At 46.3% G+C, this 24,577-nt stretch overlaps 1 protein-coding gene across 37 annotated transcripts in view; it reads left to right on the plus strand.

The window, feature by feature from the left end:
* Nucleotides 1-24,577, plus strand: part of LOC106588461 (microtubule-actin cross-linking factor 1) — a 279,550-nt gene that overhangs the window by 193,446 nt on the left and 61,527 nt on the right. For 36 of the 37 annotated variants that reach the window (XM_045709357.1, XM_045709358.1, XM_045709359.1 and 33 more), the window contains 11 exons: nt 30-347; nt 3,605-3,771; nt 5,283-5,439; nt 5,647-5,758; nt 6,063-6,125; nt 6,540-6,781; nt 6,995-7,124; nt 8,188-8,387; nt 8,614-9,124; nt 9,367-10,361; nt 11,250-11,750. In XM_045709357.1, coding sequence (XP_045565313.1) covers nt 30-347; nt 3,605-3,771; nt 5,283-5,439; nt 5,647-5,758; nt 6,063-6,125; nt 6,540-6,781; nt 6,995-7,124; nt 8,188-8,387; nt 8,614-9,124; nt 9,367-10,361; nt 11,250-11,750 — 3,396 coding nt within the window. The remainder of the gene's footprint in view (nt 1-29; nt 348-3,604; nt 3,772-5,282; nt 5,440-5,646; nt 5,759-6,062; nt 6,126-6,539; nt 6,782-6,994; nt 7,125-8,187; nt 8,388-8,613; nt 9,125-9,366; nt 10,362-11,249; nt 11,751-24,577) is intronic. The other variant, XM_045709342.1, reaches the window with a different exon arrangement.

Here is a 24,577-nt window from a genome sequence, read left to right on the forward strand (position 1 = left end):
TATTTTAACCCACTTCCCCTCTGTTCCAGAAACTACGCCAGGAGCTGTTATCCAGACAGGGAAGTGTGGAGGCCACCTGCGACTCTGTCTCCAAACTGCTCCAGAGCTCTGACGCCTCCACGGCCTCCGGGCTCCAGGGGTCACTAGAGAGCCTGACTCAGAGCTACGCCGCGGCACAGGTCAAGCAGGCCGAGAGGGAGGCTGAGCTCCGGGGGCTCCTGCCCAAGCTGGAGAACTATGAGAGACTGAGTACGGACCTGCAGGGTTTCACTCAGACCTGCCTGAGAGCTCTGAGCCCCGCGGGACAGCCTGACCGCAGTGTGGAAGACTACAGACAGACCATAGAGGTGAGGGGCAGGATGATAGATATCAGTGTTCCAGAACCATAGAGGTGAGGGGCTGGATGATAGATATCAGTGTTCCAGAACCATAGAGGTGAGGGGTAGGATGATAGATATCAGTGTTCCAGAACCATAGAGGTGAGGGGCTGGATGATAGATATCAGTGTTCCAGAACCATAGAGGTGAGGGGCGGGATGATAGATATCAGTGTTCCAGAACCATAGAGGTGAGGGGCAGGATGATAGATATCAGTGTTCCAGAACCATAGAGGTGAGGGGCGGGATGATAGATATCAGTGTTCCAGAACCATAGAGGTGAGGGGCGGGATGATAGATATCAGTGTTCCAGAACCATAGAGGTGAGGGGCTGGATGATAGATATCAGTGTTCCAGAACCATAGAGGTGAGGGGCTGGATGATAGATATCAGTGTTCCAGAACCATAGAGGTGAGGGGCTGGATGATAGATATCAGTGTTCCAGAACCATAGAGGTGAGGGGTGGGATGATAGATATCAGTGTTCCAGAACCATAGAGGTGAGGGGCTGGATGATAGATATCAGTGTTCCAGAACCATAGAGGTGAGGGGCTGGATGATAGATATCAGTGTTCCAGAACCATAGAGGTGAGGGGCTGGATGATAGATATCAGTGTTCCAGAACCATAGAGGTGAGGGGCTGGATGATAGATATCAGTGTTCCAGAACCATAGAGGTGAGGGGCGGGATGATAGATATCAGTGTTCCAGAACCATAGAGGTGAGGGGCTGGATGATAGATATCTGTGTTCCAGAACCATAGAGGTGAGGGGCTGGATGATAGATATCAGTGTTCCAGAACCATAGAGGTGAGGGGTGGGATGATAGATATCAGTGTTCCAGAACCATAGAGGTGAGGGGCGGGATGATAGATATCAGTGTTCCAGAACCATAGAGGTGAGGGGTGGGATGATAGATATCAGTGTTCCAGAACCATAGAGGTGAGGGGCTGGATGATAGATATCAGTGTTCCAGAACCATAGAGGTGAGGGGCGGGATGATAGATATCAGTGTTCCAGAACCATAGAGGTGAGGGGCGGATGATAGATATCAGTGTTCCAGAACCATAGAGGTGAGGGGCGGGATGATAGATATCAGTGTTCCAGAACCATAGAGGTGAGGGGCGGGATGATAGATATCAGTGTTCCAGAACCATAGAGGTGAGGGGCGGGATGATAGATATCAGTGTTCCAGAACCATAGAGGTGAGGGGTGGGATGATAGATATCAGTGTTCCAGAACCATAGAGGTGAGGGGCTGGATGATAGATATCAGTGTTCCAGAACCATAGAGGTGAGGGGCTGGATGATAGATATCAGTGTTCCAGAACCATAGAGGTGAGGGGTGGGATGATAGATATCAGTGTTCCAGAACCATAGAGGTGAGGGGTGGGATGATAGATATCAGTGTTCCAGAACCATAGAGGTGAGGGGCGGGATGATAGATATCAGTGTTCCAGAACCATAGAGGTGAGGGGCGGGATGATAGATATCAGTGTTCCAGAACCATAGAGGTGAGGGGCGGGATGATAGATATCAGTGTTCCAGAACCATAGAGGTGAGGGGCGGGATGATAGATATCAGTGTTCCAGAACCATAGAGGTGAGGGGCAGGATGATAGATATCAGTGTTCCAGAACCATAGAGGTGAGGGGCGGGATGATAGATATCAGTGTTCCAGAACCATAGAGGTGAGGGGCTGGATGATAGATATCAGTGTTCCAGAACCATAGAGGTGAGGGGCGGGATGATAGATATCAGTGTTCCAGAAAGTAAAATATCTAGTACATTAGCCAAACACAGATATTGAACAATTATTATATAACGATGCATAGGCAGTACATTGTTCTTTTTATCCCCTGCGCTGTAGAAAATAAGACTTTCTATGTCAAGGTAGTTTAAAAAAAAATATAATTAAAAAAGATTGGTCTATCTATACAGTTGAAAAGAAATTGGTATTGGAGCTTGGAGCCACATTAAAGATTAATTTGTAATTAGTTAACATGGAAATTATAGTTATTGATGCACAAAAATATGTAAAATAACTGAAAGTAGAGAAAATAGTATTTTCACATTTTGTTGCGTTACAAAGTGGGATTTAAATTGTTTAATTGTGATTAAAAAAAATGTTGGTCATTGATTTACACAAACTTCTCCTTAAAAAGTAGAAGAAGAAAAAATCTACAGAATACAAACATTCCAAAACATGCATCCTTAGGTAATACAAGGCACTAGGTAATACTGCAAAAAAAACATGGCAAAGGAATACACTTTTTGGAATACATACAAAGCCTTATGTTTAGGGCAAATACAACACAACACATCACTGAGTAGCTTCTTCCTTTTTTTCAAGCATGGTGGTGTCTTCATCATGGTATGGGTATGCTTGACTTCGGCAAAGACTAGAGAGTTTTTCAGGATAAAAAAAAAAAACGGTATGGAGCGAAGCACATGCAAAATCCTAGAGGAAAACCTGCTTTCCACCAGACACTGGGAGAGGATTTCACCTTTCAGCAGGACAATAACCTACAACACAAGGCCAAATCTACGCTCCAGTTGCTTAGCAAGAAGTCAGTGAATGTACCCGTGTGGCCAAGTTACAGTTTTGATTTAAATCTGCTTGAACATATATGGCAATACTTTTAAAATTGCTGTCTAGTCATGATCCCAAACACCTTGATAGAGCTTGAAGAATTTAGCTTGAAGAATTTAAAAAGAATAATGGGCAAATATGCAATGCTCTTAGAGACTTTCCCAAGAGACACACCTGTAATTGCTGCCAATAGTGTTTTTAACATGCATTTACTCAGGGGGGTGAATACTTGTCTAATCAAGGTATATCAGTGTTTTTTAAATTTTTCATTCATCTTTATAAAATGTTAGAATTTTTTTCTTCCACTACAGAGTATTTTGTGTAGATCATTGACAAATAAAATGTGAAGAAATTCAAGGGGGAGATACTTATGATACCCACTGTAGATAGCAGAATTCCAGAACTATAGACATCAGTTAGACCATAGATATTAATGTAAGGTGAGAGGAGGATAGTCTTGCAGAACCATAGAAATCAGTGTCGCAGACCATAGAGGTGAGAGGATGATAAAAATGTTAGAGACATAGATATCTGTTTGAACAGAGAAGTGGAAGAAGGCACAAGGGACTATGCTGTAAGAGATTTCAGGGAGGATTTGCTACCTTCAGATAGCATATCTGTATCTGCCTTACTACTACAGGAGGTGAGAGCGGAGCAGGAGCAGGAGGCAGGTCACCTGAAGTCCTTCTGCCAGCTGGGGACAGACCTGAGCCAAGCCAAGGCCCTGACCAGCACACAGACCCTACTGGACAATGTCAGAGAGGTGTCCAATGAGTTCGCCCGGCTGGAATCCAACGTCAATGAAAGGTAAGCACTGCCTTAGAATAAACAGAGCCAAAATCATTCCAAAATCAATGCAAGGCTTTGCAGTTCACTGTAGAACAGCCCTGCAAAAAAATGCAAGGAACCATAACCAATAAAAAAAATATAATATTGACCCTGTGCACAATGGGTAGGCACTGCTTTAGAATAATACACAATGCCGAGATGAATACAAAATGGAAGGGAGGTCTCTAGGTGCACCTAGGCTTGTAGTGCAGCACCAATCCCACTAGAGGGAGATGGCTAGATAAAACACAAAGACTTCTGCCTCTGCTTTGCTTGCATCTTGGGGATTTAGGCTGCGTATCTGTAAAGCACTTTGTAGAAGGGCTTTATATATATTCTTTGTTCATTTGATACACTATCACATTACTGCCACCATTAGTCTGAAATATGACACTCATGACTTTTATCTTCACACTAATGCCTTACAAATTCATACACAAAGCAGGACAAGCCAGATTTTCACAAATCTTAATCTGAGTGGACAAGCAGAAACACAACCCCCCCCCCACTGTGATTGGCTGGGTGGATAACTTTGAATACACTCCTAATTAGTTGATAGGCTGGATCCTTTGTCCTTCCTGTATGGCAGCACCAGTTGCCATGTCGCCCTGTTTTGTACCAGCGCTACTGGCGGCTGGTGAGTTAGCCTGCCCCAAGGAAGTCTGGCCTCATAGAAATAGAATGACTGGCAATGTCCCGTCTAGTGTTTCTATTTCTATGTCAGGCCTCTTATGAATACCATTGGACTGTTCGTCTAGCAAAAGATCGCAAAAGCTCCCATTGCGGCTTATACATGTAGTGAGGGATTAGGCCTGTACTGTCTTAACAGTAGCCCTGACCCCTTTGAAAGCTGTGTGTTGCCAACAGTGGTCTGTGGGTGGACACCGTTAGCTCATGGCACAGGAGTGAATGTGGTCGGCGGTTACTAAAAATAAGCCTTGGGTTATAGTGGGCACAGTTCAGTGTCCATTTATCGGTCATACAAAAGGGGCTCTCGCTTACGCAGACTGACCAGGAGGTAAATGACACACTTTCAATGACCCAGACGGTTATGAAGTGGTTGTTTGGTCTGTGTGCACTGCAGTCAGTTTTCAAAGCAGCTGCCATGGGGCAGACCAAGTACAAGGCAAGGGTCAAGGCTGAGGAGACTATAGACTTGGGTCAATATGGACGAGATAATGGTTTGTCCTTAACTGCATCCCTCTCTCTTTTTGTGACATGAAGCATGTGATGGTTAATGTAGCAGCGGTGTGTTTTATATGGAAAGGATATTGGGATTTAAATAAAATAATCTCTTTCCCTCTTTCTCTCTCCCTCTTTCTTTTACTCTTTTTCCTACTTTTGTTCTCCTCTCTTCATTCCGATTTCTCTTGTTCTCCCACTGTCTCAATTTCTATCCCTACATCTCTATTTTTCTCTTTTTTTTTGGTTCAATCCTCTCTCTCTCCTCTCCCCTCTCCCCTCTCCCCTCTGTCTCCTTCCCGCTCCAGGTACAATGCCATCCAGAGTTGTGAGCAGCAGTCGGGCCAGTTCCGGTCTCTCTCTGGCTCCCTCCTCAGGTGGCTCCAGACAACACAGGAGCAGCTGCCTCTCAAGGAGCCCAACGTCAACACAGAGGCCCTGCAGAGGAGAGTGCAGCAGCTCAAGGTGTGTGTGTCTTTTTTTAATGTCTACATGGTTTAATCACACTCCTGCAACAAACAGTATAATCAATCACTGAAACATCATTTACTCGTTCTAAGGTATTGCTAGATTTCCAAAGCATGCCAGTGATTCAGACTGATATTTCCATGTGATTATTCATTGAGGAATTATGTAAGGCCATTAATAACTTTCAAACATTTCTTTACTAAGGACTTACTGATTGACTGGGAGGCCCAAGGGGTTCGGGTTCTGGAGCTGAACAAGACTGGATCAGAACTGGAGACCCTTATCATAAACATCACAGCTCCCCAGACCAAGACAGGTAAGGGGAATGAGGAAACAACTGTCTATGTGTGTCCCCAGCTACCTGTATGTCCAAGTTCATCCAAGCTCTGTTTGTGAGTCTGTGTGTGTGTGTGTGTGTTGAGGTCTATGCTATCAGTGTGTGTAACGTGAACACGCGTTCTAGATGTAGCGGTGTCCCTGCTAAACCGTGTGTGTGAAATCCAGAGACTGAGCGTGTTTATATGCTTAGCAGTGTTTTCTATTGTACTGTCCGTGAACGTGTGTTGGTGTCCGTTGCAATGTGTGTGTAGTTGTCTGAGTGCAGTGTGTCCTTCTCCCAGGTGTTCCCCAGGTCAATGGTGCAGGAAGCCCCGGCAGTGTCAATGGCATTCACACATGCAAAGGTGAGCTCACCCTCACTCCCTTATCCTAAACCAATCGTCTATGGCCTCCTTCTTCATACGAGATGCTCTCCAGCGCTTACTACTTGTGGACGTCACAGCCTGATTTACTATCTGCTTTCCCACTTGCTCGCTCCCCCAAAAAATGCTCATTATATATCTGTTTTCTGTCTGTGTGTCTGTCTTCTGTCTGTAAGCTTCTTGTATGTGCTACTGCAGTGTCTAACACTGTTGAAAACGTTTGTTGTCACTAATATTCTGTTGCTCTGGATAGTATTAACCAAATAACTTCATTTTAAACCTTTTCAAGAGTTTTTCTTGCCACTGTCAACTCTATTTTTACGTCTGTGAAATGGAAAACACTATACAAATCAAATTGGATTGAATATGACTGATAAATCCTTCTCTCTCTCTCAGACCTGACAGAGCTGCAGGTTGCAGTGGCGGAAGTGAACGGTCGTTACGAGGAGCTGGGAGAGGAACTGAAGGACCGACAGTGGCGCCAGGAGGCCTCTCTGGAGCTGAGGCAGAAGGCCAGGCAGAGTACCGAGGAGCTCAGCCGCTGGCTGGGAGACCGGGAGAACAGCCTGCACCTGGGCCAGACTGCCGCCTCCCCCTCCAAACCGGAGGTGGTACGCGCCCAGGCCCAGGAGAACAAGGTAAGTGTCTGGACTCGGGTCAGACCACTGTCAAAATTGGGGTGTATTATGCCTCTGCTAGTTGGTCATTAATGCTGAATTGTAAAATCAAAGTGTGATCACCCCCTAGCTGACATAAACATATGGTACTTTCCATTGCTTACTTTCTATGTTCTTATCCTTGTCTTTTTGTAGCCAACATACTGATATAGCTGTTCTTCTTCTGTACTTTAGGCCTTACTGTCTGAACTGGCAGAGCATTCTGGGAAGGTGAAGGAGCTGAAGAGCACCCTAGAGAAGCTGATAGCAGACTACCCAGACTCCCCAGAGGCAGACACCTGGAGACAACAAATGAAGGAGATCGGTGAGTGGTGCTGGAATGGATGAATAGGGTCAGCCATTTTGAATAGTTATGGGCTAAGGGACACATTTTAACATGAGGAACCAGTAGACCTATGTCCTTTGCATGGGCATCTACATAGGACTTGGCCCTGACTCAAATAATAGCCATTTTGAGGTTTGACTAAGCGAGGTGCATTTCAGAGGATAAGAAAACCAACGCTGTAGATGGGAAGACAGGCTAATATAGTAGTTATTTGAGATTTAATGATTTGCGTCAAAAAGGGTTGTTAGAGCTTTTCACAGCTTGAAAGGTAAAGAACGTGTTTGATCAATATTAGGCAGCACATGAGTGGGATGATATTTTTCCCCTGACTTGATTATAGCCCTGTGATATGCAAGGTAGGAACACGGCAGAGCTCCTTTCTCCACACATTTCACACAGGGCTTTATTTCGAAGCCATGTGGATCCAAGACTCACTCTCTCTGCTGGATGCCCAGTGCATGAGTCATGAGGAAAGAGAAAAATTGCTTATTTCTAAGCGCCGTGTGTGTCAAATCAAATGTTATTTGACACGTGCCGAATACAACTGGTGTAGACTCTACCGTGAAACGCTTGCTTACGAACCCTTCCCAGCGATGCATAGTTAAAAGATGATAAAATAATACAAATGAAATGATAACTCGGAGTAAAATGCACAAGAATGGAGCTATATACAGGAGGTGTGTGTGTGCGTGCTGTGTGTGCGTGTGCGTGTGCGTGTGTGTGTGTGTGTGTGTGTGTGTGTGTGTGTGTGTGTGTGTGTGTGTGTGTGTGTGTGTGTGTGTGTGTGTGTGTGTGTGTGTGTGTGTGTGTGTGTGTGTGCATGAGCAAGTCAAAATAATTGGTCTCCACTATGATGAAAATGTCCTTCATACTGTTTCTATTGTGATTTTTCAGCTTTGGGAATGTCATTCATGGAACCCATCAGTTTCACTGTTTTTATGGTTCTCCACTAGTTTCTTAGTGTCATTTAAAAAAAATATATATATATAAGCAATAGTTTCTATTGTTTTTCACTCCAAAGTTCACTTCCTATTTACTTAAGACTCACGCTGGGAAAAGGCCAATGAGGCGGCACTACAGAGGCAGGTGGAACTGGAGACCTGTGCTGATAGGCTGGGCAGCTTTGCCACAGCAGCCAGTCAGTTGGGGCCGTGGCTCAAAGAGAAGGAGCTGATGATGAGTGTGCTGGGACCCCTGAGCATCGACCCCAACATGTTGAACACCCAGAATCAGCAAGTGCAGGTACATGGAGGATGTTAACTGTGTTGAACACATGCAAAATAATGAAGAAGAATATCACAATAGATTGTTCACAACTTGCCAATTCTGTTCTTGAATCTGCATAAACCAATACCAACCGCATTCTGATGAATTACTGATCAATTGTACAAGCCAAAATGTAGAAATGATTCCTCGTTGATGGATGATGTTCTGACCCCCTTCTTTCCCTTCCCTCCGTCCTCCACAGTTCATGCTGCGTGAGTTTGACACCCGCCGGCCCCAGTTCGACCAACTCACCCAGGCGGCCGAGGGCATCCTTTCCCCGTCTGGTGGCGACTCCTCCCCGCAGGATGCCAAGGACCTAGCGGAGGTCCGGTCCGAGCTGGGCTCCATCTCGCAGCAGTGGGACGACCTCACTCAACGTCTGTCCCGGCGCTCGGAGCACATCGACCAGGCCCAGGGCACCAGCGAGCGATACCAGGCCCTGCTGAAGAACCTCTCGGTCAACGTGGGGGCGCTAGGCGAGCGGCTGGACGGCCAAGCCTCGCTCAGTGCCCATCCCGAGGCCCTGAAACGGCGTCTGCAGGAGACGGGCGAGATCCGGTCTGAGCTGGAGCAGAGGAGGGAAGAGCTGGGCGAGGCAGAGAAGCTGTGCGGCGAGCTGAGTGCCATCGTGGTTGAACCTTACCTGAGAGACGAGCTGAAGAAGAGGCTGGAGAGCGTGAGCAGCCCGCTGAGGAGTCTGGAGGAGAGGGCCGGTGAGTCTTCTGTCTATGGTGTTCATCTTAATTCTGTTTGTATGAATTTCTGTTGGCTTCAGTAGTATTTGTATATGAAGGGGAAGGGGATGTTTTTGGGTGGGTTTTGGTCTCCTTGTGGCTAATTGTCAAGGTTTTCAATCCAGCGCTATAACCTCTCTCAGGCTTAGGTTGAATGTTCTTCATCAAAACATCTGTAAATGAATAGCATTAAAATCCTCTGTCCTCTCTCTTTCCCTCAGCGGATGGTCTATCCCAGCTCCAAGCCGCTCTCTCCAGCACCCAGCAGTTCCAGCAGATGTTCGAGGAGCTGCGGAGCTGGCTGGACAACCAGAGTGGTCAAAGAGACTCTACCGCCGACTCCCTCCCCTGCCAGCCCGAAGCTATCCGGACCCTGCTTGCCCAGCAAGACGAGCTTCATCGCGGGGTGGCCAGCCAACGTGGCCCCTACGAGCTCATCCAGGCCGAGGGGGCCTCCCTGCTCGCCTCACTACCCGCCGGCGGTGTAGAACGATCATCCTTACTGTCCCGGCTTACCGACCTACGCCGGGACTGGGATGAGCTCAACCAGTGCATCACGGAACGCCAGAACCGGCTGAAATCCACCCTGACCAAGGCCGAGAGTTATCAGCAGCACCGCGCCGAGCTCACGCCCTGGGTGGCGGAGTGCGAGGAGCGGGAGGCTGACATCCAGCTCTCCCTAGACCCTGCGGCCCTGGATGAGGCTTTGCAGAAGGCCAGGCAGCTGGGGTTGGATCTGGAGCGCCGTCGCCCCCTCCTGGAGGCCTTAAACATTGCAGCCGACCAACTCCTGGAACACTGCCGCGTCGGAGAGGAAGACGTACGCGACGAAAAAGCCCAACTCAACCGTAGAGTCGACGGGCTGGCAGAAAACCTCCAAAACCGTGTTTCCCAACTGGAAGAGCTAGCGGGTCGACTTAAGGAGTTTGAGGACGGGCGGCAGGCGGTAGAGAGGAGGCTGGAGGCAGCACGGCATCAGATCGAGGTGCAGGATGCGCTGGGCCCACAGGCGTGCAGCAACAAGAGCCTGGAGCGGCTGAGGAGCCAGCAGGAGACGCTGCACTCGCTGCAGCCACAGGTGGCCTACCTGAGGGATCTGGCCCAGGGGCTGGTGCAGGACGCACCCCACACAGCAGGGGGCGGCGGAGAGGGAGGACAGAGGCTGGAGCAGCAGGCCCGAGACACGGACAGAGAGTTTGGAGACGTCAGCGAAAAGGTGAGAAGATGTGTGAGGAATTTAGTATACAGTGTATTTCATGTATAAACAGTATAAATATTTCATAGACACTCCGATGAAAGATGGAGGCCTGTATTCTGTTCAATAGGAGAATGTCCCCAAAAAGTGTCGTTTTCAAAAATATAAAACACTCAAATAAAATAGTGTCACAACACCTTTTTCTCTTTTGAAACCATTTGTTCGGCTTTGTTGGACTTTTCCACATCCTTTACAATTACATTAGTGGACAAATGAGGGAAGGAGACAAGGAAAGAAAGCCATTTATGAGTATTGTTACACAGCCAATCTATTCACCCTGTGACTGATACAAAGGAGGAGCCAATTCTAGCGTGTGTGTGCGTGTGTGTGTTCGTGTGTGTGTGTGTGTGTGTGTGTGTGTTGAAAGAGAACAGAATGTCTTTTTTAGCTGACAGAGGAGTTCCAGTGATCTTATATGGTCATTGTACAGCTCAAACACTTCAGATCATCTAATCACCACATTGAAATGTAAACCAACGAGTCAAGAGCATTGTACTGTATATTGATATGTATAGTGACCAAATGTGCCATATATAGTTACTTACAGACTGTGTTCACTTACAAATCGATACGCTATCTCATCAGATGCATGGTAAGGAGATATTACATTTGACCATTATTGATTAGTTAATTGTCTCTTAACTCTCTTGCTAATGAGAAAAAACGTGAGTCATCAAAACAGAGATAAAATGCTGACTCATGTAGCCTAGTTAATTGTATTTGTCCCTGTATTTATATCATATCGTTACATCAGCAAGGCACCATGCCACTTCCAACTTGCTAACATTATTAACTCTATCTCCCTTCCTTCCCCCCTCGCTCTCTCTCTCCCTTCCCTCTCCCCTCAAGATTGAAAAGTGCTGTTCCACCCTGGAGTCCCGTCTCCAGGGCGTGGGCGAGGTCCAGTCCTCGGTGCGCGACCTCTTCTCCCACCTGGCTGACCTGGACGACGAGCTAGACTCGCTGAGCCCTGTGGGGCGTGATGCCGACTCGCTTGCCTCGCAGGCAGATGCTGTCCACGCCTTCCTAGCTCGCCTGGCCACGCTGAGGTCGGAGCTCGAAGGTCACGGAGGCGACTGCACCGCCATGCTCCGGCGCGAGGGGTCGTCTCCCGATCTCCTCGCCCTGAGGAGAGAGACGGAGGCCCTGAGCCGCCAGGCTGGGAAGCTGTCCGAAAGGGGCCAGGCCAGAATGGGACAGATCGAGGTGGCTGCCGAGAAGGTGAGAGAGTTCTACGCCAAGGTGGCAGAGCTGCAAGGGCTGCTGAGACGGGCAGAGGAGGGGCTGAACGCGCAGGGCGTGGTGGGGACAGAGGTGGAGACCATCAAGCAGCAGCTGCACGAGTTCAAGGTAAAAACGAGTTTGATGTTTATTGTTGTGAATGTGCTACTACTGTCATGGAAATGGAATGACTAGAATGTACGTCAATGTTCCGTGATGGGAGGGCCGGCGGCCATTTTTACTCTTTACACAGGCCTGGAAGTAATTCTCTTTCTATGGCTACCCTATTGTAATATATTTTTGTATTGTCTTGTGCTGCTGTTCTCTGATAAGTTTCTGTTTTGGTTGCCCTACTGTGTAATGTCTTTGGGCATTATGTCTTCAGAGATTTGTAAGTTGGGTAGAGCCAGCTATGGTAGTACAGCCTCCTAGGCGAGAGCTTGGCATGTGTTTTTGGTGCCGGCATCGATGAACAGCCTTCTAAATGTTCTTGTGATTCCTCAGAGAATGGGAAACTAAGTTTCTAGCCACAACGCCAGTATTATCTAGCCACAAGCCACCATTTGGGAAATACTGCATTAACGACTTATTAGAACCAGTCCAGCAATGGGTATTGTGAAGCTATAGTTCTTTGGTTTGAATTATATTCAGCAAATATTGTGCATATAATTCTAACTGACATGGTTTTTGTTATTGCACAGTTCCGGCTCTCTCTGTCGGCCATTTTGTTAGAACCTCTCAGCTGGTGCTTGACTCTGACCTGTAAAAGTATTAGTGTGTCTTATTGAAATAAGCAATTGACTAACACAGATCCTTTTGAAAGCCTTTAGTTACATAAGAGTCATTTCTTGGGAGAGTTCTGAGAGGAAAGTACTTGACCTTTCTTGGTTGTTGAACTTTGTGTATTAAGCCTCATCTCCTAGCGCAGATGCATTGAGTTCTTGTCTCTCTCTGTCTGGGACTATGTCAACAGCATGACGTGTGTGTACTGTGGCATCCTCTCTTTCTACAAATCAACTCCAGCTTCAACTTTGCTGTCGCACTACTTTCCTTCCCGTCATGCTCGTATTAGCACTTGATCAAACAGGATTTTGGCCGGGCGACGCATCTTTCAGAACTCCGTTCCTACTGCGGGCTGTGTGGACGGTGTTGTGATGGAGTGTGTGACCCTCCTAACTCGAGTTGTTCCGCTGGCTCCGAGCTGTATTTATAGAACCGTTTGGGGGGGGTGTCCCGTCTCCTCCCGCTCTCCTCTTTATTCAAGTCACTGGAGATCAGAAGAGGGTGTATGGGGACTGAGGTGTGTGTTATAGATGTTACCTTACGGTATTTGAGTGAGCCTACATGCGAGGAAGGAGGGAGTGATATGATCCAGTTGATCATGGCTGGGGTGGGCAGGTGCTGGCAGTGATCGGTTGAAGAGCATGCATTTAGTTTTACTTGCATTTAAGAGCAGTTGGAGGCCACGGAAGGAGAGTTGTATGGCATTGAAGCTCGTCTGGAGGTTAGTTAACACCGTGTCCAAAGAAGGGCCAGAAGTATACAGAATGGTGTCGTCTGCGTAGATATGGATCAGAGAATCACCAGCAGCAAGAGCGACATCATTGATGTATATAGAGAAGAGAGTCGGCCCGAGAATTGAACCCTGTGGCACCCCCACAGAGACTGCCAGAGGTCTAGATAACAGGCCCTCCGATTTGACACACTAAACTCTATCAGAGAAGTATTTGGTGAACCAGGCGAGGCAATCATTTAAGAAATCAAGGTTGTTGAGTCTGCCAATAAGAATGTGGTGATTGACAGTCGAAAGCCTTGGCCAGGTCAGTGAATACGGCTGCACAGTAATGTCTCTTATCGATGGCGGTTATGATGTCGTTTAGGACCTTGAGCGTGGCTGAGGTGCACCCATGACCAGCTCTGAAACCAGATTGCAATGCAGAGAAGGTATGGTGGGATTCAAAATGGTCGGTGATCTGTTTGTTAACTTGGCTTTCGAAGACCTTAGAAAGGTAGGATAGATATAGGTCTGTAGCAGTTTGGGTCTAGAGTGTCTCCCCCTTTGAAGAGGGGGATGACCGCGGCAGCTTTCCAATCTTTGGGGATCTCAGACGATACGAAAGAGAGTTTGAACAAGCTAGTTATAGGGGTTGCAACAATTTTGGCAGATAGTTTTAGGAAGAGAGAGGGTCCAGATTGTCTAGCCCTGCTGATTTGTAGGGGTCCAGATTTTGCAGCTCTTTCAGACCATCAGCTTTCTGGATTTGGATGAAGGAGAAATGGGGGAAGGCTTGGGCAAGTTGCAGTGAGGGGTGCAGGGCTGTTGACGGGGTAGGGGTAGCCAAGTGGAAAGCATGGCCAGCCGTAGAAAAATGCTTATTGAAATTCTCAATTATCATGGATTTATCGGTGGTGACAGAGTTTCCTAGCCTCAGTGCAGTGGGCAGCTGGGAGGAGGTGCTCTTGTTCTCTATGGACTTTACAGTGTCCCAGAACTTTTTGGAGTTAGTGCTACAGGATGAAAATGTTTGTTTGAAAAAGCTAGCCTTTGCTTTCCTAACTGCATGTGTATATTGGTTCCTAACTTCCCTGAAAAGTTGCATGTCGCGGGGGCTGTTCGATGCTAGTGCAGTACGCCACAGGATGTTTTTGTGCTGGTCAAGGGCAGTCAGGTCTGGAATGAACCAAGGGCTATATCTGTTCCTGGTTCAATTTTTTTTTAAATCGACCATGTTTATTTAAGATGGTGAGGAAAGCCCTTTTAAAGAATAACCAGGCATCCTCTACTGACGGAATGAGGTCAATATCCTTCCAGGATACCCGGACCAGGCCGATTAGAAAGGCCTGCTCGCTGAAGTGTTTTAGGGAGCGTTTGACAGTGATGAGGGGTGGTCGTTTGACCGCGGACCTATTACGGACGCAGGCAATGAGGCAGTGATCGCTGAGATCCTGGTTGAAGACAGCAGAGGTGTATGTGGAGGGCAGGTTGGTCAGGATGATATCTATGAGGGTGCCCGTACTTACGGATTTGGTGTTGTACCTGGTAGGTTCATTGATCATTTGTGTGAGATTGAGGGCATCAAGCTTAGATTGTAGGATGGCCGGGATGTTAAGCATGTCCCAGTTTAGGTCACCTAACAGCACGAGCTCTGAAGATAGATGGGGGCAATCAATTCACATATGGTGTCCAGGGCACAGCTGGGGGCAGAGGGTGATCTATAGCAGGCGGCAACGGTAAGAGACTTGTTTTTAGAGAGGTGGATTTTTAAAAGTAGAAGCTCAAATTGTTTTGGCACAGACCTGGATAGTAGGACAGAACTCTGCATATTGTCTCTAGAAATAGCATTTAAACCAGGTTGTGTCACTGTGTTTGTGGGAGGTGGAACTAAACTATTGACGTAAGGGAGAGGCATGCGTAGCCGGGTGATCATAGGAGACCAGTGCGTGGCTTCAGGCAGCTAGCAGGCCGGGGTTAGCAGCTAGCAGCAGGACCTTAGAGGGACGATGCGACGGAGGAAAGTCTGTTGTGGCCCCCTTTTGCTGTTACATCGGAGGACGGATCAGCAGGGCTCCGTGTGGTAAACCAGGCCAATTAGCAGAATAGGTATAATGGCCAAAGAGTTTGTCCGATGGGCCTCTTAAGCTAACAGTCCGATGTGCTCAAGATAGCTAGTGGATAGTAGTGGTGGCGCTTGTCTTGTACGTGCAAATTTAGCACACACAACATTCTATAATATAATTGTATTATTTGACGTGTATATTTTTTCTCCATTTATTTATATTTAACCTTTTATTTAACTAGGCAAGTCAGTTAAGAACAAATTCTTATTTACAATGACGGCCTACCAAAAGGCCTGCGGGGACGAGGGCTGGGATTAGAAATATAGGACAAAACACACATCACGACAAGAAACAAGAAAGACACCGCAACACTACCTGAAGAGAGACTCAAGGCAGCAACACATGAAAACACAGCATGGTAGCAACACAACATGACAACAACATGGTAGCAGCACAAAACATGATACAAACACTATTGGGCACAGCACAAAGGGCAAGAAGGTAGAGAAAACAATACATCACGCGAAGCAGCCACAACTGTCAGTAAGAGTGTTCATGATTGAGTGTTTTAATGAAGAGAGTTGGAGATAAAACGGTCCAGTTTGAGTGGGTTTTTTGTAGCTCGTTCCAGTCGCTAGCTGCAGCGAACTGATCCAGGGATGTGTGTGCTTTGTGGACCTAATGTGCAGAACGGGTGCTGTATGCTGAGTCACTCCCGTCTAAAACGTTGTTATAACGTTCCATCAACCCCACTTCCGAACCCCCACCACGCCGGCGCCAGCCCTTGGAACTCGTTAGGGCCTGTCACCACCGTGATGGACGCCGGGCTAAATTTGATACCAAAGCGAATCGCACACCATACCTTTTATTTTTTTAAACATTTTTTCAAGCTATCCTCTTCACTCTCTAGGAGAGATACTAGGCTTAGCCAACAATAATTAGCCTACTCCCTCCCCTCAATAGGAATCTACTGTAGAACATTCCATAGGAATTTGCTGTGTCTTGCTGAATAGGAATACAGCGACAGGGCCTCTCCATTGTATTACTACTTTCCATTGGTTTCCATTCATTGTGAAATGTTAAATGAGATTTCATGAGTACTGTACAACACAGGTAGTTCATTCTGGCTGTGTCCATTACTATGAATTCTATGTTTTTTTTTTCCCTTTGCTTTATGTTACATCCTCTGCACTAGAAGTACTGGTAAGCAAGTAAGTTAGCATCACCCGCCTTCCTGTTTATTGACTAGTTTACAGTAGCTCCCTAAACTGGGGACATTTTTACGTAGATTGTGTTAATGATTGGTTATATTGTCATATTATAAATATGTTACAATGTAAGATGAGCCTTATTTGTATCTGACTAGAGGTGTGTTGCTAGACTTACTGGACAGTGGTTTCTGATTGGTTCCGCTGGTGTCTTAGTGTGGGAGCATACGAGACAGTTTGTTTTCTCTCTCTTTGAGTTAGCGTTCTCTTTCTTCCTCCCTGTCCTGTCTCTTGTTCTGTACTCTTGATTTATCGACACTTAATATTGTGGTTGGCCACTACAACTCTCTCTCTTGCGCTCTTTCTCCCCCTCCCTTTTTTCCCCCCTCTTAATGAGAGAAAGCTGGATGGATGTGTGGCAGAAGACGAGCAGACAGAGGAGATGGAGGGAGAAAGAGCTGTGAGTAGCTGAGGGAGAGAGAGACAGATGGGAGAAAAGAGAAGGGGGACAGCTTAATGGAATGTGCATGAGTGAGAGTGTAGTGTAGTCACAAGCTGGGCCTTGGGGGGGGGTAAAGAGAGAGAGCTAGAAAGAGGGGGGTGAGTGAGAGGTAGAAAAAGAGAGGGGCAGACGGGGACGAGCAAGACTTCCCTTTGCGTAAGATCCTCTTTCGTTCGCTCAGGGAGGCCACTTGCCCCATCCCCCCCCTCCCTCCTCTCCTTTCCTCCCTCTCTCTCTCAACCCTTCCTTCCTTCCCTCTCCCCCTCTATGTGCCCTCTCTCCTCTGGGCTGTAATGGACTCCGCCCAGGTCATTTCAAGCCTAAACATGCCTGTCTGCCCTGAAGCAGACTAGGCTGACTGCCCCACCATCCCATCCCCCCACCAGACCCCAGTTTAGAGAAGAAAAAGAAGCCCAATCCACAGAGATGATGTCATAATGCTTGAGATTTGTGTGTGTAAAAAAGTGGGGGTGTCTTGTCAGATTAGCGAAATTGTATTGTTGAGCAATTGAACACTGATCTCATTGAGGCATGAAGTGAGGGAGGAAGGGATGAGAGAAAGAGTTAGGGGGAGGAGGATAGGGAGATGTTTTAAATGGCCTGTGGCATTACCAGTCTCTCTCCGTACACGTGGCGTCTTAGCCCATGTTCGGGCAAGTCAGATTGTTTATCAAGTATGTTTTTATAGACCGCCATACTATCTGCAGACGTGCTCTTATGTGATCAGCAGAATTCACGTGTGTATTTAGGGATGCTTTGTGTGCCGACGAGGTGTGTGTGTGTGTGTGAGGGAGGATGTGTGTGGTGGGTGGGGAGACAGCTGAGATTCCGGATACGCCCCCTGAAAAGACTGGAATTAGAAACATCCTCTGACACACACACACACACACACACACACACACACACACACACACACACTCTCTCCAGGGTGTGGCTCTACTGTATGTCCCCTAGCTCCAGAGCAGCTGACATAGTCTATGGGTTGGGACAGGGATGAGTTGAGGGGTGTTGTGAATTCCTGTGTAGGACTGATAAGGGGGACAAGGGTAACGGGTGAGGAATGCCTTCCCTTAAATGCTATCAAATCAAAATCAAATCAAATTTATTTTTATATAGCCCTTCGTACATCAGCTGATATTCTCAAAGTGCTGTACAGAAACCCAGCCTAAAACCCCAAACAGCAAGCAAAGCATGTGAAAGAAGCACGGTGGCTAGGAAAAACTCCCTAGGAAAAACTCCCTAGAAAGGCCAAAAACCTAGGAAGAAACCTAGAGAGGAACCAGGCTATGAGGGGTGGCCAGTCCTCTTCTGGCTGTGCAGGGTGGATATTATAACAGAACATGGTCAAAATGTTAAAATGTTCATAAATGACCAGCATGGTCAAATAATAATAATCATAGTAGTTGTCGAGGGTGCAACAAGCACGTCCGGTGAACAGGTCAGGGTTCCATAGCCGCAGGCAGAACAGTTGAAACTGGAGCAGCAGCACGGCCAGGTGGACTGGGGACAGCAAGGAGTCATCATACCAGGTAGTCCTGAGGCATGGTCCTAGGGCTCAGGTCCTCCGAGAGAAAGAGAGAATTAGAGAGAGCATATTTAAATACACACAGGACACCGGATAAGACAAGAGAAATACTCCAGATGTAACAGACTGACCCTAGCCCCCCGACACATAAACTACTGCAGCATAAATACTGGAGGCTGAGACAGGAGGGATCAGAAGACACTGTGGCCCCATCCGATGATACCCCCGGACAGGGCCAAACAGGCAGGATATAACCCCACCCACTTTGCCAAAGCACAGCCCCCACACCACTAGAGGGATGTCTCCAACCACCAACTTACCGTCCTAAGTCAAGGCCGAGTATAGCCCACAACGATCTCCGCCATGGCACAACCCAAGAGGGGGGGGCGCCAACCCAGACAGGAAGACCACGTCAGTGACTCAACCCACTCAAGTGACGCACCCCTCCCATGGACGGCATGGAAGAACACCAGTAGGCCAGTGACTCAGCCCCTGTAAAAGGGTTAGAGGCAGAGAATCCCAGTGGAAAGAGGGGAACCGGCAAGGCAGAGACAGCAAGGGCGGTTCGTTGCTCCAGCCTTTCCGTTCCTCTTCACACTCCTGGGCCAGACTATACTTAATCATAGGACCTACTGAAGAGATAAGTCTTCAGTAAAGACTTAAAGGTTGAGACTGAGTCTGCGTCTCTCACATTGGTAGGCAGACCATTCCATAAAAATGGAGCTCTATAGGAGAAAGCCCTACCTCCAGCCGTTTGCTTAGAAATTCTAGGGACAATTAGGAGGCCTGCGTCTTGTGACCGTAGCGTACGTGTAGGTATGTACGGCAGGACCAAATCGGAAAGATAGGTAGGAGCAAGCCCATGTAATGCTTTGTAGGTTAGCAGTAAAACCTTGAAATCAGCCCTTGCCTTAACAGGAAGCCAGTGTAGGGAGGCTAGCACTGGAGTAATATGATCAAATTTTTTGGTTCTAGTCAGGATTCTAGCAGCCGTATTTAGCACTAACTGAAGTTTATTTAGTGCTTTATCCGGGTAGCCGGAAAGTAGAGCATTGCAGTAGTCCAGCCTAGAAGTAACAAAAGCATGGATTAATTTTTCTGCGTCATTTTTGGACAGAAAATTTCTGATTTTTGCAATGTTACGTAGATGGAAAAAAGCTGTCCTTGAAACAGTCTTGATATGTTCTTCAAAAGAGAGATCAGGGTCCAGAGTAACGCCGAGGTCCTTCACAGTTTTATTTGAGACGACTGTACAACCATCCAGATTAATTGTCAGATTCAACAGAAGATCTCTTTGTTTCTTGGGACCTAGAACAAGCATCTCTGTTTTGTCCGAGTTTAAAAGTAGAAAGTTTGCAGCCATCCACTTCTTTATGTCTGAAACACAGGCTTCTAGCGAGGGCAATTTTGGGGCTTCACCATGTTTCATTGAAATGTACAGCTGTGTGTCGTCCGCATAGCAGTGAAATTTAACATTATGTTTTCGAATGACATCCCCAAGAGGTAAAATATATAGTGAAAACAATAGTGGTCCTAAAACGGAACCTTGAGGAACACCGAAATTTACAATTGATTTGTCAGAGGACAAACCATTCACAGAGACAAACTGATATCTTTCCGACAGATAAGATCTAAACCAGGCCAGAACTTGTCCATGTAGACCAATTTGGGTTTCCAATCTCTCCAAAAGAATGTGGTGATCGATGGTATCAAAAGCGGCACTAAGATCTAGGAGCACGAGGACAGATGCAGAGCCTCGGTCTGACGTCATTAAAAGGTCATTTACCACCTTCACAAGTGCAGTCTCAGTGCTATGATGGGGTCTAAAACCAGACTGAAGCGTTTCGTATACATTGTTTGTCTTCAGGAAGGCAGTGAGTTGCTGTGCAACAGCTTTTTCAAAATTTTTTGAGAGGAATGGAAGATTCAATATAGGCCGATAGTTTTTTATAATTTCTGGATCAAGATTCGGCTTTTTCAAGAGAGGCTTTATTACTGCCACTTTTAGTGAGCTTGGTACACATCCGGTGGATAGAGAGCCGTTTATTATGTTCAACATAGGAGGGCCAAGCACAGGAAGCAGCTCTTTCAGTAGTTTAGTTGGAATAGGGTCCAGTATGCAGCTTGAGGGTTTGGAGGCCATGATTATTTTCATCATTGCGTCAAGGGATATAGTACTAAAACACTTTAGTATCTCCCTTGATCCTAGGTCCTGGCAGAGTTGTGCAGACTCAGGACAATGGGGCTTTGGAGGAATACCCAGATTTAAAGAGGAGTCTGTAATTTGCTTTCTAATGATCATGATCTTTTCCTCAAAGAAGTTCATACATTTATTACTGCTGAAGTGAAAGCCATCCTCCATTTGCGAAGGCTGCTTTTTAGTTAGCTTTGCGACAGTATCAAAAAGAAATTTCGGATTGTTCTTATTTTCCTCAATTAAGTTGGAAAAATAGGATGATCGAGTAGCAGTGAGGGCTCTTCGATACTGCACGGTACTGTCTTTCCAAGCTAGTCGGAAGACTTCCAGTTTGGTGTGGCGCCATTTCCGTTCCAATTTTCTGGAAGCTTGCTTCAGAGCTCGTGTATTTTCTGTATACCAGGGAGCTAGTTTCTTATGACAGATGTTTTTAGTTTTTAGGGGTGCAACTGCATTTAGGGTATTGCGCAAGGTTAAATTGAGTTCCTCGGTTAGGTGGTTAACTGATTTTTGTCCTCTGACGTCCTTGGGTAGGCAGAGGCAGTCTGGAAGGGCATCAAGGAATCTTTGGGTTGTCTGAGAATTTATAGCACGACTTTTAATGCTCCTTGGTTGGGGTCTGAGCAGATTATTTGTTGCAATTGCAAACGTAATAAAATGGTGGTCCGATAGTCCAGGATTATGAGGAAAAACATTTAGATCCACAACATTTATTCCATGGGACAAAACTAGGTCCAGAGTATGACTGTGGCAGTGAGTAGGTCCAGAGACATGTTGGACAAAACCCACTGAGTCGATGATGGCTCCGAAAGCCTTTTGGAGTGGGTCTGTGGACTTTTCCATGTGAATGTTAAAGTCACCAAAAATTAGAATATTATCTGCTATGACTACAAGATCCGATAGGAATTCAGGGAACTCAGTGAGGAACACTGCATATGGCCCAGGAGGCCTATAAACAGTAGCTATAAAAAGTGAGTGAGTAGGCTGCATAGATTTCATGACTAGAAGCTCAAAAGACGAAAACATCATTGTTGGGTTTTTTTTTGTAAATTGAAATTTGCTATCGTAAATGTTAGCAACACCTCCGCCTTTGCCGGATGCACGGGGGTATGGTCACTAATGTAACCAGGGGTGAGGCCTCATTTAACACAGTAAATTCATCAGGCTTAAGCCATGTTTCAGTCAGGCCAATCACATCAAGATTATTATCAGTGATTAGTTCATTGACTATAACTGCCTTGGAAGTGAGGGATCTAACATTAAGTAACCCAATTTTGAGATGTGAGGTATCACAATCTCTTTCAATAATGGCAGGAATGGAGGAGGTCTTTATACTAGTGAGATTGCTAAAGCGAACACCGCCATTTTTAATTTTGCCCAACCTAGATCGAGGCACAGACACGGTGTCAATGGGGAAAGCTGAGTTGACTACGCTGACTGTGCTAGTGGCAGACTCCACTAAGCTGGCAGGCTGGCTAACAGCCCCTGCTTCCTCCCTCTCCACTCTCCCGTCTGTGTAGGCCCGTGTCCTGGGTTCAAATACTATTTAAAATCGTCAAATACTTGCCTGGAGTGACAAGTGGGCAGGGTTTGTGACTTTTGGGACTATCCTATTGGTTCAGTGCAACAGGCAAGCTCATTCCAGCCCAGCTAAAGTATTTGAAATGATTTTGAATAGTATTTGAACCCAGGTGTGATAGAGACGTCCCTCCCATATGAATAGTTTTTGAACCCAGGTGTGATAGAGACATCCCTCCCATATGAATAGTATTTGAACCCAGGTGTGATAGACGTCCCTCCCATATGAATAGTATTTGAACCCAGGTGTGATAGACGTCCCTCCCATATGAATAGTATTTGAACCCAGGTGTGATAGAGACGTCCCTCCCATATGAATAGTATTTGAACCCAGGTGTGATAGAGACGTCCCTCCCATATGAATAGTATTTGAACCCAGGTGTGATAGAGACGTCCCTCCCATATGAATAGTATTTGAACCCAGGTGTGATAGAGACGTCCCTCCCATATGAATAGTATTTGAACCCAGGTGTGATAGAGACGTCCCTCCCATATGAATAGTATTTGAACCCAGGTGTGATGGAGACGTCCCTCCCATATGAATAGTATTTGAACCCAGGTGTGATAGAGACGTCCCTCCCATATGAATAGTATTTGAACCCAGGTGTGATAGAGACGTCCCTCCCATATGGTCTGTGAGTCAGATCTCTCCCTCCACCCTCCAACCAAATCCTCAGAGACAGTAAGGGACATTGGGGTAGTCTTGCTGATTAGGGATTACGGGGTAGCTGATGTAGCTCGTGTGCACGCTTCGGGTAGCAGTGGCCCATAGGCACTGATCTAGGATCAGCTTACAACTCCCTCAATTCTTGTTACTCGCCCATCACTTAATCGTTAGGGGGGGAAACCCCGTAGTGAAATTGGCTCTCTTTTTTCCTAAAGATTCTTTGATAGATGGTTTACATTGAAAGCGACATGACCTACTGGTAATATGATATCATGTTGATTAAGTGTTCCAGTATATCTCCCCCGTGATTTACATAGTTACTATACTCATTTATCATCTTCAAAGACCTGGCCCGATTGTGTGGGTCTACACTTTCTGTTTATTTATTTAGCTCATTTTGTTCATGAGCTCTTTGGTCCATTTTCATCTTTGTTTATTTTCTGTTCTTGGGGGTTGATTGGATCAGGCTAACCCAATTTTCACTAATCATATGAGCTGATTTTCAAATTGACCCTTACTGTACTCTACTGACTGTCCGATTTGACAACAGAGTGTGTGTGTGTGTGTGTGTGTGTGTGTGTGTGTGTGTGTGTGTGTGTGTGTGTGTGTGTGTGTGTGTGTGTGGCTTCTTCCTCTCTCTCCCTGCTCTCAGGGTCCTATATCGTCTCAGCTGTTGTGAATTAGACAGGCATGCCACAGCTTATCTCCTCTCTCCCCTTATCTGTTACCAGACCAACCATAACAGATACGCTGCTTCTTTACATAAACTACACCACTAGAATAATGTCAAATGAAGAAGCCCAATAATAAACTTAGAAGAGAAAGAGGGTGTGTTTTGTGTGCCTGTCTATTTTTTTATTAATTTTTTTACAGAAACTGGGATAAAGCAGAAATGTGACCTCTATTTGGCCAGGATTAGGATATGGAAAAAAACGTGATCATTCACATATGGGCTCCATATCCATTCCAGACCCTGCCTAATAATGTGTAACACGTGGTTTAAAAAAGATCTTAGGAACAATACGTTAGTCTTTCAGGTATGAAGGTGGGAATTCTTCATTTTTCGGAAACCCTATGTGCCCACTGGCCACACACGACTGCAGTTCAAGAATCTGTATCACCTACAAGTATTGTACCACCAGTGTGAATTTGATTGACAAGCCTGTTATTCACCATATGTACTGTACTGGGGCAGGATGGTTGAAATTGCCAGATGGGTTGCCATGCTTCTCTTTGTGTCTGGGTGGGGGGGGGGAGACTGAGAGAACAATAGCCTCATTGAGCCGCTCAGGTAAAACTCTCCTAGTTAATAATAAAACTGCTGCTCAGACAGAGAGGGAGAGCACTTCCTCGCTGCCTGGATACGAGTGGGGAAAAAAAGTAGAGGGGGAATGGGGGAGGAAGAAAAATAAAGTAATGGAGAGAAATTACATTAAATGACTTGTTTAAAAACCTGAAATATGGATGGATGAGACATGGATTGAGTTATTTTGAGAGAAAGGAAAGGGGGGAAGGAGAGGTGGAGAAACAAAGATGAGCGCACACTTTTAATTTCTACAGGAGTACTCTTATGATCAAACCCTCCACAGCAAAGTCAATACTGTCAGTATCCCGTGCCTATGCACCCGCGTATATCATCAAACCGCTCTACTGACTTTGCGGGAACAGTCATAGGCCTACATTATTATATAAAGTCTAGAGACCTACAGCTTGACCTTTTG

This window comes from Salmo salar, chromosome ssa27 (genome assembly GCF_905237065.1).
Source record: "Salmo salar chromosome ssa27, Ssal_v3.1, whole genome shotgun sequence".
NCBI classification, from domain to species: Eukaryota; Metazoa; Chordata; class Actinopteri; order Salmoniformes; family Salmonidae; genus Salmo; species Salmo salar.